At 30.9% G+C, this 14,245-nt stretch overlaps 2 protein-coding genes across 3 annotated transcripts; one reads left to right on the forward strand and one right to left on the reverse strand.

Moving 5' to 3' along the window:
- The first annotated feature begins 4,473 nt into the window (after positions 1-4,473).
- LOC120180952 lies at positions 4,474-7,062 on the forward strand. Its single transcript, XM_039186220.1, has 2 exons — positions 4,474-5,321; positions 6,933-7,062. Exons 1-2 carry the CDS (start codon positions 4,474-4,476, stop codon positions 7,060-7,062), a joined length of 978 nt encoding a protein of 325 aa, XP_039042151.1.
- Positions 7,063-9,228: 2,166 nt separating this feature from the next.
- LOC120180881 lies at positions 9,229-10,226 on the reverse strand. 2 transcript variants are annotated; one of them, XM_039186167.1, is made up of 2 exons: positions 9,936-10,226; positions 9,229-9,834 (listed from the first exon to the last, which is right to left on the reverse strand). In XM_039186167.1, exons 1-2 carry the CDS (start codon positions 10,176-10,178, stop codon positions 9,322-9,324), a joined length of 756 nt encoding a protein of 251 aa, XP_039042098.1. In that variant the 5' UTR covers positions 10,179-10,226; the 3' UTR covers positions 9,229-9,321. The 2 variants fall into 2 exon arrangements, with proteins under 2 accessions (XP_039042098.1, XP_039042099.1); XM_039186168.1 differs by having other exon boundaries at positions 9,939-10,225.
- Positions 10,227-14,245: the final 4,019 nt, after the last annotated feature.

Consider the following 14,245-nt stretch of genomic DNA (forward strand, 5'->3'; position numbering starts at 1 on the left):
AACAAAAGACCTTCAAGTTCGATTACACTCAGCTCAAAGGCACATCATTTACAGCATAACTCAAGGCGAGAAGGGTTATCTGTCAACCAAGACCTTCAAGTTCGATTACACTCAGCTCAAAGGCACATCATTTACAGCATAACTCAAGGCGAGAAGGGTTATCTGTCAACCAAGACCTTCGAGTTTGATTACACTCAGCTCAAAGGCACATCAAATTTACAACATAGCTCAAGGCGAGAAGGGCTATCTGTCACCACAAGACCTTCGAGTTTGATTACACTCAGCTCAAAGGCACATCAAATTTACAGCAAGGCTCAAGGCAAGAAGAGATATCTGTCAACAAATACCCTCGAGTTCGATTCCATTCAGCTCAAGGGGATGTCAAATTCATAGCATAGCTTAAGTCGAGAAAAGCTATATGTCAACAAAAACTTTCGAGTTCGATTCCATTCAGCTCGATGACTTATCGACTACTTTCCGGCTAAAGTTTAAATCAAGGTCCTTAAGTCAAGAAGAATACCTCGGTTAGTCGTGCCTTAGTGATAAGAAACCATTTTCCAACAGCATAGATTAAGTCGAGAAAAACTATATGTCAACGAAGACTTTCGAGTTTGATTTCGTTCAGCTCAAGGGCCTATCAACGACATGGTGGAGTCAAGGAACTATTTTCCAGTCGAATTTTTAAACCAATGTCTTTAAATCGAGAAGAAGACCGAAGTTGATTACAATATGGTAACGAGAAGCCACATTCCGATTCAAATTCTGAATTACGGCTTCAATTCCATATCATTTTAAGATGGACTCGACTTCGCGATGGAGGAGTCATTTGCAGCTCAATTCGACAGAGAGTTATTCTTAAATGAAATACCATAATCAATTATCAATTCAATCGGGCGAAAATTTGTGTCCTTTTTATCTTTGTCCTATTTTTCGTTACACGAAAAAGGAAAAAGAGGGGCAACTGTGGACACTTACTTTCGTTCGGGCAAAAAGAATATATATATATATATATATATATATATATATATATTATATTAATATTATTAATTTTGTTTACAAGCCCACAAAATAAGACCCAGCAGTACATTTTAAACAGGCAGCCCAAGACCCACGAACCGGTCCACTGGAGCAACCCGAACCCGTGACTCGAATCAATTTAGATAGGGTTTGCAACCCTCTTCTCACGTCTTTCCTCACGTCACGCGCCTCTCCTCACGCCAACAACGCCGCTTTTCTCGGCAACCAGCACAACGAAGTTGTGTTGTGGGACTCCAAAGTCAGTCAATAAGCAACAAAAGCTGGAGTTTTAGTTTACATAGAATGCTAAAAATAGGATTTGTAATATTATATATAGACACATGTAAACTAAAGAAATGGAGGAAATTACACAAGAAATACGATGAAAAAACATGACCGGGAAAGAGAGAAGTTACATACGAAATACGGAGAAGAAGTATAGCAAAAAATACAGTTAGAAAAACATCAAAAAAAACCAAAAAGAGGAGAAGAGTAAAAAAATAATATCGAAGCCTTCCCTTGTCTGGAGAGAGCACCGCGCTTCTTTCATCGAGAGAAGAAGGATTTTCGAGCCTTTGAAGATAGATAGCCATGGTGAGCGGCGGTCGATCTCACTCTCCCTTTAACCCTGGCATGAACATACTCTTTTATTTAGAGATGAAATCTCTATGTTTTGTTGAAAAAGGTAGAATGAAGTTTGTGTTTCTTAATATCCAAACGTGGAAACAACAAAGATGAAAGGGAAGGGACCTACATGTCTTCATTAGGGGTTATTCGCATCCTAAAGGCTTTATCTTTTGTAATCTTTACGATTTGGTTACTAAATTTGATTCATATGCTGATTTGGATTTCCAATTTTATTATGCTTCTGTTTTAGTCACTATTTGGTATTTGGAATTAATTATTGTCTAGTCCTCCTAACCTTTTATTCTTTGTTTTTGTAGCTCATTTTTTTAATTCCAATTTGATCCATTCATTTCAATTGGTTTCAATTTAATCCTCTAAGTTTTTATTTTCTTTTCTTTTCTTTTTTGAATTGTTTTTTACTTCGTATTGCTACTTTTAAAATTTAACACTTTTTTTCTTTAATTTATTTAACATTTTTTAATTTGTTTTATTTAATTTGTTTTTTAATTAATTTTTTTTGATTTATTTATTTTTATTTCTTTCTTTTTCCTTGAATTATTATTCTATTTATTATTTTATTTTATATTTGGTTTATGTAATATTCATTATTATTATTATTATTATTATTATTATTATTATTATTATTATTATTATTTCCTCTAACATTTTTTATTCTTTTTTTAGAAGAATTCCAATCGATCAAAGGTAAGTAATTCGAATCGAATTTTTAAATTTTATTTTTTTTGCAATTAAGACAACCGACAAGTTAATTGGTACCGAAAGGGTTGTTCAAGGGTGCTAATCCTTCATTGACTGTAACCGACTCCCGAACCCGACACATTTCTGGTAAAACGTAGATCAGGTAAGATGGTGTCCGATCTACTTAAATGTTTTTAAAGTGATCGGTGACAACTCTAATCCAATTCATTCACGTCGAAACCCAATTCCAGGCCTACCCAAAAGACGGTCGTGACATTAACGATTTTCGGTTAATCTATAAAACTGGCAGATTGATCGATAAAGAAGGATATGAATTACTATCCTCTTTTGAGTGGTCATCCTTTTATCAAATTTTTAGTTTTGTCATGTAATATAGATTTTGCCACCATTATACTTTTATAGGGTTTTCTTAAGCAAATTTTGATATATCAAGAGATTTCATTGAAACGCAACATTACCAAAAGTGATTATGCACTCTCTATACGAAAGATGAGAGATGTATGATTTTCGATCTCCATCTTTTTATGAGTGTCAAAATAAATGATGTATTTAACTTAAAACCTCACAACCAACCGAGATACATATAAAAAGTTAACCTGGTTTAAATATCCGATAATGACATTAAGGAATGTTTTCTCGTATGGTAAATAAATAGATTAAAGATACGATCTTTCTCTCGTTAAAATTATATAAATTATTTATTAAAAGTATATTAACAAAATAACAAATAAAAATAACCTTGACAATAAAATTAGTTTGTTTTTCATTTGTGATAAATGTATTGAAATGTGTGTCCTATGCTAATCGTTGTTCTCTATTTTTTACAATCGAATAATAACTAAAACAAACAATATATTCATTATACTCATATAATAAATAAACTAACAATAATTAAATAATTACAAAAATTAAATAAAAATATTTACATCATGTTTTAAAATTTCATGATTTCTATACATCAAATCCATATTAAATAACAAATGTGGAGTATCCACCAAAAATATTATTGAGAGTGCAATTTATATTAATGTTATAATAATTAAAATAAACAATTTATTGATTGTTCGAATTTAATAAATAAATAAATTATACAAAAAATTAAATAATTTATTTTTAAATCAGAATTATGAACATCATATTTAAAAGAGTTCATGTTTTTTGATACACTACAAATGCAGAGCATACACAAAAAAGTATTCGAACTAAAAAATTTATATTTGGCATAAAAATATTAGTATTATATAATTAAAATAATAATAAACTCGTGAAATTATTATATACATTTTTTCAATTTAGTCTTTCAACTTTACACGATTTCCTTATTCCTTCAATTCTTCATTCATTTTAAGTTATTTTTTACCAAATTTGAATCACGTGTCTTAAACTACTGTAGAATAACTACATATCTCAAATTCTTAATTTTATAACAATTTTTATAATTTTCAATTTAGACTCTTAACTTTACATGATTTTCTCATTTCTTCAATTAATTTTTCATTTTAAGTTCATTTCTTCAATTTTTACCAAATTTTTATAATTTTAGATACCTAAATTTTATCTTTTTAAAATCATATTTAATATTTAGTATAGATTTTAATTGGTATTTTATCGTTAAAAAATTAAGAGAATTGTTTATATAATATTTTTTTACTTTTTTTCAAATAATGATGTGACACGTCAATATCATCGCTAAGTTTTTAATGGCAATATATCAAAATAAAACTTAAACTAAACGTTAAGTATGATTTTTGAAAGAACTAAAGTTTGGGTACCAAAATACAAAAAATAATAGTTTAGATACTATACGTGTAATTTTTCCATATCAAATAGAAACATAAAACCAAGCTAAAAGCAGAGAGAAAAAACAAACAAGGAAGGTGAGCAGAGAGCAGTGTCCAGCATTACCCTCTTCACTTTCTTACCAGAAGAAAAGACACTCATTCACACATGCTTTTACACAAAGACGAAATACGCCACTGAACAAAATCTTTTCAATTTCCAAACCCAGAAACCTTCATACAAAAACACTCAAGGAACTTGCATAGATAAAGATACAGAGAAGAAAGGAGAAGTCTTCAAAGAGGAAGAAAGGTTTATTTTTAGCTAAAAATGAAGCTGTCGTCGAAGCCCACATCGAGTCCGTGTGGGCCGGAGAAGTATCCGCCGCAATTGATGCGGTTTTTGAGAAGCAAAAGTGCAAGTAGAAGCAGGGGAAGGTCACGTTCCAGCCCAATGTTCGTTAAAAGAAAGAACGCAGCCAATGAAATCCAAGAGCCTTCTTCTCCTAAAGTTACTTGCATGGGCCAGGTTCGTGTCAAACAAACCCGTTCGAAATCCGGTCCACCGGGCAACGGCCGCTTCAAGTGGATCGCCGATGCTCTGTTTTGCCATAGTTTCACCGGGAAAGTCAAAGTCAAGCCTCTTGTTACACCCCAGGAGAAATGGGGAAGGTTCTTTTTCGGCTCTTGTATAAAACCCAACGCTAGAGAAGATTTATCGAAAATAGAAGGAAATGAAGAGGAAGCTAAGATTTTCACATCTTCTTCTTGTTCATCGCCACCGAAAATTGCTTTGAGTTTAACACATTGTCGATCTGCTCCGTACAGATCTTCTTCTTTAGCTTATAGATTTTGGGAGGCGCCTTTAGCCAGCCATGGAACAAATCAAGAAACAGAGATAGAAAACAGAGTATCTAAAGAAGAAAAACCCGAATCAGAGAAAGAGTCTATGTCTGAAAATTCGAATCATGGAACCCAAATGGATTCGGAAACTGAAGAAAACCCAGATTTTTGCAAAAAGATTGAAGAGAAAAATGGAAACAATGAAGAATCGAAAACAGAGGAAATGGGGAACGTACGGCCTCTAATTCTGACAAGGTGTGTAAATCAGAACCGGCAAGAACAGCTTAGGTGCCCGACTCCATCCTCAAATGAGTTTCTGGAAGAAGAGAACGTTGGGTTCCACGTGATTCATTTTATTTCATTTCGTTACCTTTTAAGTAATTTTCTGAATATTTTTCACCCCGTTACGAAAAAGCATTTGGATGCCTCCACTATGCCGCTTTCTCTGACCTTTCGGTCGCTTCTCTCTTCACGCGCGCGGCCGCCCCGTTACGAAGTAGCATTAGTCTGCATTTGGTATTTTTTAGGGGTAAATTACGTATTTAGTATCTAAGCTATCAGTTATCAGTTTTGATTTATTTTATTACATAAACTTTAATTTTTTCAATATCATACCTAATGTTTAGTTTTTGTTTCATTTTAATACTTATCATTAAAAACTTAATGCGTTTAATATATAAACTATCAGTTTTAGTCTGTTTTACTACATAAATTTTTGCTTAGTTTTTGTTTCATTTTAATACACATTGTTAAAAACTTAATGCATTTAGTATATAAACTATCAGTTTTAGTCTGTTTTACTACATAAACTTTTGTTTTTAAGTATGGTAGAGGTACTAAACATGTTTTGGTATATAAACTTTTGTTTTTCTCAACACTTAAGTTTTGATATTAAAATGAAATAAAAATTAAATTTTAAGTATGATTTTGTAAAAATTAAAAGTTTAGACCATTATAAACCCAAAAAAGAGACCTATGTGGTTTAACTTAAAAGAGATGGAAGTAATTGGTTTCCAAATGATTAGTGGGAGATTATAAAACTAGTTTGTTAAAGGAGTGGTTCATATTAAGCTAGAGATTTTGTGATTTTTTCGGTTTTTTATTTTATTTTTAGTAATATAAAATGATTACAAGATAATATATATTTAGAATTTTTTAAACTATTAATTCATATGGGTATAAAAGTTTATCAAGTAGATATTGTTATTCTATTTTCTAAAATATCCTAAAATAATTTATTGGTTCTAAAAATTTAGTATAATAATATTTCTATCATCAAATTCTATATCTTTTAGTTAATTTGATTTTTATTCTTAATTTAAAATAAATCAAACTCTAAAACAAAAGTTAATATAATTTGGATCATAAACTATAGCTAAAACATCAATTTATTTCTAAATAAAACAAATTAACTCTAAAAAATCTTATCTTCCTCAACTAATTCATTCACAAAATCAACCCTCACCACTCAATCATCGTATGATTCGTATCACCATCAATATTTTTTTAATTTTTTCACTCAAGTATCATTCATTAAAAATTTAATACTTATTTTAACCCTATTTTCTAATTAATTCTCAGATTATCGTTCTTTTTTGTTACATATAGAAAAGGTTCTCTCTGTCAGAAGCACCTTTGAAAGCTGTTTTTCATAGAAAAGGTACTATTTGTTCAACATCGATGTGGTCTATTAAAATAATATATCACATCAAACTCGTCACCTTAAGATGATGAGTTTTAATATGACGATAACATTTGTTGTATTCTTTAAAATAAAAATCTGGTACCTTAATAGGCTAAATAAAAAATCTGGATGGCCTATTCGAAAAAAAACCCCTAAATGTGATATTATCACACAAATATGGAAATCAACCCATACGAATCAAGTCTATTAGACCCGAGTTTAAACCCTGGTCCAATTAGGTTTAACTTCAAACGGCCCATTAGGCGCTCTTCGTCTTCTACTGAATCTCAAAATGCTCTTCGTCTTCTACTGAATCTCAAAATGCTCAAATACTTGACAGTGACCAACAAGAATCCCAATAGCCCCATTAGTCCCGGTCGATCATCGAATTAGTTTAATCGAGGAACAATTAATAATTTTTTAGAATTCAGTTAGCAGTTAATTCGGTTTGAAATTATTTAATTGACCGAATTAACCGAAATTAAATTTAAAATTTAAAATATTTTATATATAATATATAGGCTCAGCCCAAACCATTTAAAACATAATTGATAATTTAAGATCTAGTAACTTTTAAACCTAAATCAATATTAATTAATTAATTAATTAATTAATTAAAGAAAATCCAAAACTAAATGACCTTTTTTTATTTTATAATTAGATGTTATCTAAATTAATTGTAAACTGTTTTTTAATTAAAAAATATTCAATTTTTATATAAATTATAACATTTTAAAAAAAACCGGTTAATTTAAAAATTGACCGAATTAACCGAAATGTGTTCGGTTCGATTAATAATTTTTAAATAAATTTCGGTTCAATTAACGATTAAATAAAAATTTTATTAATTCGATTATGATTAATTCGATTCGATCGATAACCAAATTAACCGTTTGAATACCCTTATATATATATATATATTTGATTTTTAGTCCAAATCTATTGGGTCAATAAAATTTTTGGACCCACTTCCCATTATATATATATGCCCAAATGTCCCCTTGATCAAACCATCTTATCAATTTGAGGTGTTGATGGCAAATGTATACTCATTAGGGTTGGGTAAAGTTTGACTCAAAAAATTAATTTTTTTGATTAAAAAAATTTAAATTCAAGTCGAATTATAAAATAGAACTCGAATAACATAAAAATTTTAGTAATTAGATGATTAATTTTCAAGTTTGAGTCGAATCCCTCAATTTTATATGATATATGTATATCACATATGAAAAAAATGTGAAGAAATATATATGTATTGTATATGGTTATAGAAATTAAAATCAAACAGTATCATAATATTATAAATATTTACAATTCAATTTAGACATAAACTCAAACAACTCGACTCAAATTTTATAAACTCGATTTGATTAAAAAAAGTTCAAATAAAATTTGAGTTATAAAATAAGATTCATCAACTCAAATAACTCAAAATTTTTTTACTCGACTCGACTTGACTCGATCGAACACATACATATAATACTCATTATATTTTGTCTCCTCATTTGCAAATACTGAGAAAATAATGTTATGCTTTCATTAATTGAAGTCAGAAAAAATTCAAGTCATTAACTTTCTACAATCTCTCAACTTGAATAACTTAGAATTTTTTGACTCGACTTGATTGAACACTCATTACTAATACTCATTATTTTTATCTCCTCATTTGTAAATACTGAGAGAATAAGGTAATGCTTTCATCAATTTAAGTCATAAATATTCAAATCTTAATTTTCTACGATCTCTCAATTTGAATAACTCAAAAAAAAATTATTCGATTCAACTTAATTTGATCAAACACTCACCGCTAATACTCATTATAAGATTTCATGGTATAAAAGCATTTTGAGCCTTATATATACAGACATTTTAACACTTTTTAAAATCGTGAGTTAAATATATTAACAAGTGTGTTTAATTAATTTAGATGTTATCGTCAAATATAGTTTAATATATTTAAACACTATCGATAATAAAAAAATTAATTTGAAAAATGAAAGTAGTAATTAAATATAACTTTTAATTGATGCTAAACATAGTCGTATATGACACTGGGAAGTCCATAAATGCAAATTGTGTCCTGTCCAAGCATTGGTTGGTAGACCAAACTGAAAAGCAATGCCCCTGCCAAAACATGCGACTTGTTTTACATAGCTAGCATGGGACGCCATGTCTAAAGCCTGCCTCACCAAACTGTAAAATGATTGAACATGACAAAAAAACTACTACTTTATTAAAAATAGTAATGAAAACAGATCATGTAAAAGAAAAAAACAACTCATTTTCGTCTCCGATTTGATATGTTAAAACATGTGATTCGGACTGATTTGATTTGTCAAAAACATGAATACTGCAAGTCCGGGAAGACAAAACTGAAGATGGAACACAGAAACTGAGTGGACTCGTGTCATTTGTCTGCTGTTACAACTTACATCCCATCTTTTTTTGTCATTCTGTCTTTTACCCACAACTTGGTAGGACAGTCCTCTTAATGCCTTATCTCTTCTGCAATTCGGATGAACAAAAGATAAAGATCCTATTTTTCCAGTTCAAAAATGGTGACAAAAAGAGCTTTGGCTAATCTTTATTTATATACTCTCTCTCATTACAGTTTCTCTTTTTACAGTTTCATCAGCTAGGCTTAATTTACTCTTAGCATTCTTGCTGTACTACGTACGCAACAGTTTGAGCCCAACACTTGAGATGTTTCTTCATATCAGCAGCTGCAGACACCCTTGGTAATTTCAGATTCAGCAATGGTGAATCAGGTCTTTTGATCAGCCAAGCCTCTGATAAATACGGTCTCATAACACCGTTTTCCTCTTGTTTTCCGATACCATCGGCAGCGAGATTCGAATCGGTTTCGAAAAATCCGAGCCTGAGCAAGCCGGGGACAACGTTAATCATTCTTAAATCTAAATGTTCTTTCTTGAATATGAAACCGAGATCCATGAACCCTTTTACTTCTTCCAGTTCCAACTCTTTCAAGCTCTTACAACTCGTGGATTTCCATAGTTTACCCCCTATTGCACATGAAGTTGAGTGCCTGTGATTCCTTTGATTCTTTTGAGATGATGGAGATGAAGATTGTGAACGGCTTCTGGAGCTAACACTCCCTCTTCTAGCTCTTTTCTCCACTTTCTCTTCTTCACCTTCTTCTTCTTCCTAGAATTAGTCACCATGAAAACAACAGCAAAGTTATCAAAAACCGGTGAAAGCCTAAACTTTGAGAAACATATTTGAACACTGTCGAGGATCTTTATTATTACCGATGGAGTTAATTGTTCATGGTCAGGGATAGGGCAAATAGACGCTGAGAAATTTTCTTCTGCAAGAGATGATTCAGATCGGCTTGATATTGGAGTTGTGCCGCCGGGAGATTCCGAGTAGGGCTGCTGTGGCTTAAGGGTTTTATGGGAAAATAGTGAAAAGGGTTCTGTGTAAAGAACAGTCTGGTGAAACCAAAGACGATCCATGGCTCCTATTATACATGAGAAGTTGTCGGCCATGGCTAGACTCTAGAGAGAAGGGGGAAGAGAATGAGAGAGAAGTTATTTAATAGGAAAAAAATATGAGTGGATATAATTGTATATATATTATTTTGGATTTAGGTAATCTAAATTAGAATAAATTTATTCTAATTTTAAACTTGAATTATATTTTTTTAATATTATATGGTAATTATAACGTAATACATATTCAACACAAACTGATCTTGATGATAAAAGAATTATTATTATTTATCGAGATTTTAGGTTCGAACATCATGAATATTAAGAGTTTAAGCATTTAATATCAAATAATTGAGAGTTATCAACATCAAAACTTAAATGGTTAAATTATGATTATCAAGTGGAAAAAGAATAAGATAAAAGAAGATGCAAAGGAATATAGTAGAAAAAGTTGAAGTGATGGAGAACGGAGGAAATGGATTCCTCATTCCTCCAACTCCTTATCTTTCACAAGCTAAATTAGAGGGAGCATCAGTCCCATATTTGATGTGGATACTATTGGTTATATTCGTATAACTCAATTCCAATATCATATTCAACCATAGGGTAGTGCCAATAATAGTGGACCCAAGCCAAAACAGTCCAAATCCAATTAAGAACAACCGGGTCTTGTAATATGAACTCTCTTAATCCTTGTTTAGGGATCAAATGTTCAAAGTGATAGATGTGCCATACATATATATAATTATCTTTCTTTATGTTATATCGTTGGGTTTTTGAAAATCTCCAAAATCTCCGTCAAATTAGATGTTAAAAATATAAGTTCTTTATTAGTTAAGGTTTTCAAATTTCTCCATTTATTAAAGTCACCAATCAGCATACATACTTGTAATATAGACTTATAGCCAATTATAGTGTATAGATAAGACTTCTAACAAGTTCATAAATATGTCAAAATGAAATTTAAGGTCTAACAACTAGATCTATTTAACTTTTTAATCTACAAATAACAATAATGACCCTACGATCGATGCACGCACTAAAATCATACTTCAACAAAGACTGAAAAGGAACTGGAAACCCTCGCAATCTGAATATCGTCTTTGTCATCCTCGTGATGACTTATTTTCTTCTTCACTCAAATATTGATAAAAGATCGTTCTCTTATCAGTTGAAACTCTTCGCTCATGAATAAACTACCAACTGCTGACGAGACAACCACTTTTAATAGAGAAAATGTCATGTCTTAAGGTGAGATGATCAAGTTTAACAACGGGATTAAACAAGTAGTGTCTGAAGAAACATTTTTGCTCCAAATCCACAGCCATTGGATTGCTGTTTTGTAATGGAAAGTTACAGTGCGGAGCTAAAGTGACATTTCAGTAGCTTGCAAACGTTGTTTGTCTTTGCTAATCTGAACCTTTCAAGATCTATATATAGTAAACACGTGATAGTCATGGGAGATATAACATATGATACGTTGTTTGTGGACCAAAAACATATATTTCATAATTTATTCAGTTGTTGCTTTTGATTATGGAAGTAAGGGAATAGAATAATACAAGACCGAGTTGATGTTACGTGGCTCTTACAACACGTGAAATGGTCTGAGAAGGAAAGAAAAAAAATATATGGAATTTTGAATGCAATTGCAAGCTTTGTTTCACACTTGGGCAATTAGGTTGAACGAAATTGAGAAAATCGAAAAATCGATAGGAACCGAGTAAAACGGTTTGATTTGTTTTGATTTTATACGGTTCGGTTTTCAGGTTGGTTTAAAGTCTTAATTCTATTAATTCGGTTCGGTTCGGGCATATGGAACCCATTTATTCCATATTGAACCGAATAGACAATTTTTTTAAAAAAAATTATAGTTTCAAGTGAATTTTTCATTGAAAAACCGATAAACTGGACTGTTAAAAAAAACCGAACCGAACCGAAAAAATTGATTTCACATAATTCAGTATTTTAACTATTCGATTTCGGTTTAAATTCTAAAAACCCATTTATTTCGGTTCAGTTCAATTTTTAGTAAAAAACCGAATCGAACTGAATACACCCTTATATACAATATGTGATGGCATGTCCCCAAGGTCATGTTGTAAAGTAAATTTTGAGGGATAAAAATTTTCTACAACCCACATTCGTTACCAACCCTTTTAATTAAAAAAAAAACCTTAATATATATTTTGAGTATGTGAAATTTTAGCTTTTATTATTTTTTAGGGTAAAGTATATAAATGGTCACTGAACTTTTCAGATACTTGCATTTAGGTCCCCCAACTTTTAAAACTTGCAAACAGTCACTAAACATTTAGTTCGTTTGCAATATGGTTCCCGATGTAACGGTCATTTCACTACCATTAGGGTAAATTATATAAATGGTCACTAAACTTTTCAGGCGCTTGCATTTAAGTCCCCCAACTTTTAAAACTTGCAACACAATCATCAATTACATTCTAGACCCCAAAATCCAAAATGCTTCAATTACATTCTAAACCTCAAATTCCAAAATACTTCAATTACATGCCCAACCCAAATTCATAATTCATTCTTAAAATCTATCATAACAAATTAAACTTGAAGCAGCAACCTTAAACCCTCAAAACATAACTGTTTCAAAAAATTTAACCAACTATAAGTGAATAATAAGTGATTATGTTTGATTTAGGGTTTAGGGTTATATTAGACCTAAATACTTGTTAGGATTTAAAGAGGCTCAATTTGAACAACCGAAAGAGTTGCAAATCGGGTATATAGATAAAAATGAGTTTAGGGAGAAAGGAGAGCAAAATATAGAAAAAAACAATTGGCACAAGGATTTAAAGTGATTCGTCTTATCAACCAAGTCTACATCCACAACCTTAGCTCATCACTAAGGATTTTCTAAAAAATTCACTATTTTGTTCTTTCTTTTTAAAGGATCAATAGATAACCTTTACAACTCCATATCTTTTGAATTGGCTAAGATAGAACTAAAACCCCTTTACAAAAGGTAAAAAGAAGTAAACAAATAAACCTCTCAAAGGTAGGGTATTTACAAGAATTTAGCTCACACAAACACAATATTTACAAGAGAAATGAAAATAAGAATGAAAAAATCTTCTCTTGTGTTTGATTGTTTGGATAGGTGTTTCTAACCCTTCTTCAAGTGTCCTCAACTTGTATTTATATGTTTGAATGTTGTAGTGACTGTTTCTAGTCGTTGGGAGTGTTTTGGAGCCATTGGGGATCAAATTTCATGCAAAATAAAGCTGTCAAGAACAGAGGGTATCGGTACTCCTAAAGGGAGTATCGGTACTACCTTTGTTATATTTAAATTAACTAGCCATTACTAGTCGTTGGGGCCTGATGGTATCGATACTATGCTCATGGTATCGATACTACTATGTAGAGTAGTATCGGTACCCCTTTGGGTATCAGTACCATTTTTGCATTCTGGAATTTGAGCAATGTTGGTAGTATCGATACTACCTAGTGAGTATCGGTACTTCCCTTACCTTTGGTATCGATACCATATGAACAATATTGGTACTGTTCATGAGGTATCGATACTACTTGTCCAGAAAATCATTTTGTGCTCAATTCCATTTTTAATTGGACTTTGAATTATTTTTGAAAACTTTGAATAAATTCAATTCAAGTCCAAAAACATTTTGCCTTAATTGTTATATCAAAATATAGTTCAACAATCTCTCCCTTTTTGATATAACAAAATATTTGAAAAATTGTTTTTGACAAAACTCCCCCTTAATAAAATGTTTAATGAAAAAGATATCAATTGTTGAAAAATATGTGAAAATGTTCAGCTCTCCCTTTTTCATTAAAAAATTGAATTTTTCAAACCCATACTTCTCCCCTTTTTGTTATATAAAAAATAATTCAACTTTAAAGTTCTAAAATAACTTTGGAGAGTAAGTGTTAAATTTTATCATAAAATCATTTGAAAAATCAAAAGCTCCCCCTCAAAAAGTGCATTCCAAACAAAAATTAGCTTTAAAATCTTGACACTTAAAAAAAATTGAATTTCAAAAAATAGTAACAAACATGTTAGTAACACATGAAATTCAATATATCCAAGTCTAAAATGAGTTGCAAAGGGGGTGAATAGATAAAAATGAGTT

This window comes from Hibiscus syriacus, unplaced genomic scaffold, assembly GCF_006381635.1.
Source record: "Hibiscus syriacus cultivar Baekdansim isolate YM2019G1 unplaced genomic scaffold, ASM638163v2 tig00112503_pilon, whole genome shotgun sequence".
NCBI lineage: Eukaryota > Viridiplantae > Streptophyta > Magnoliopsida > Malvales > Malvaceae > Hibiscus > Hibiscus syriacus.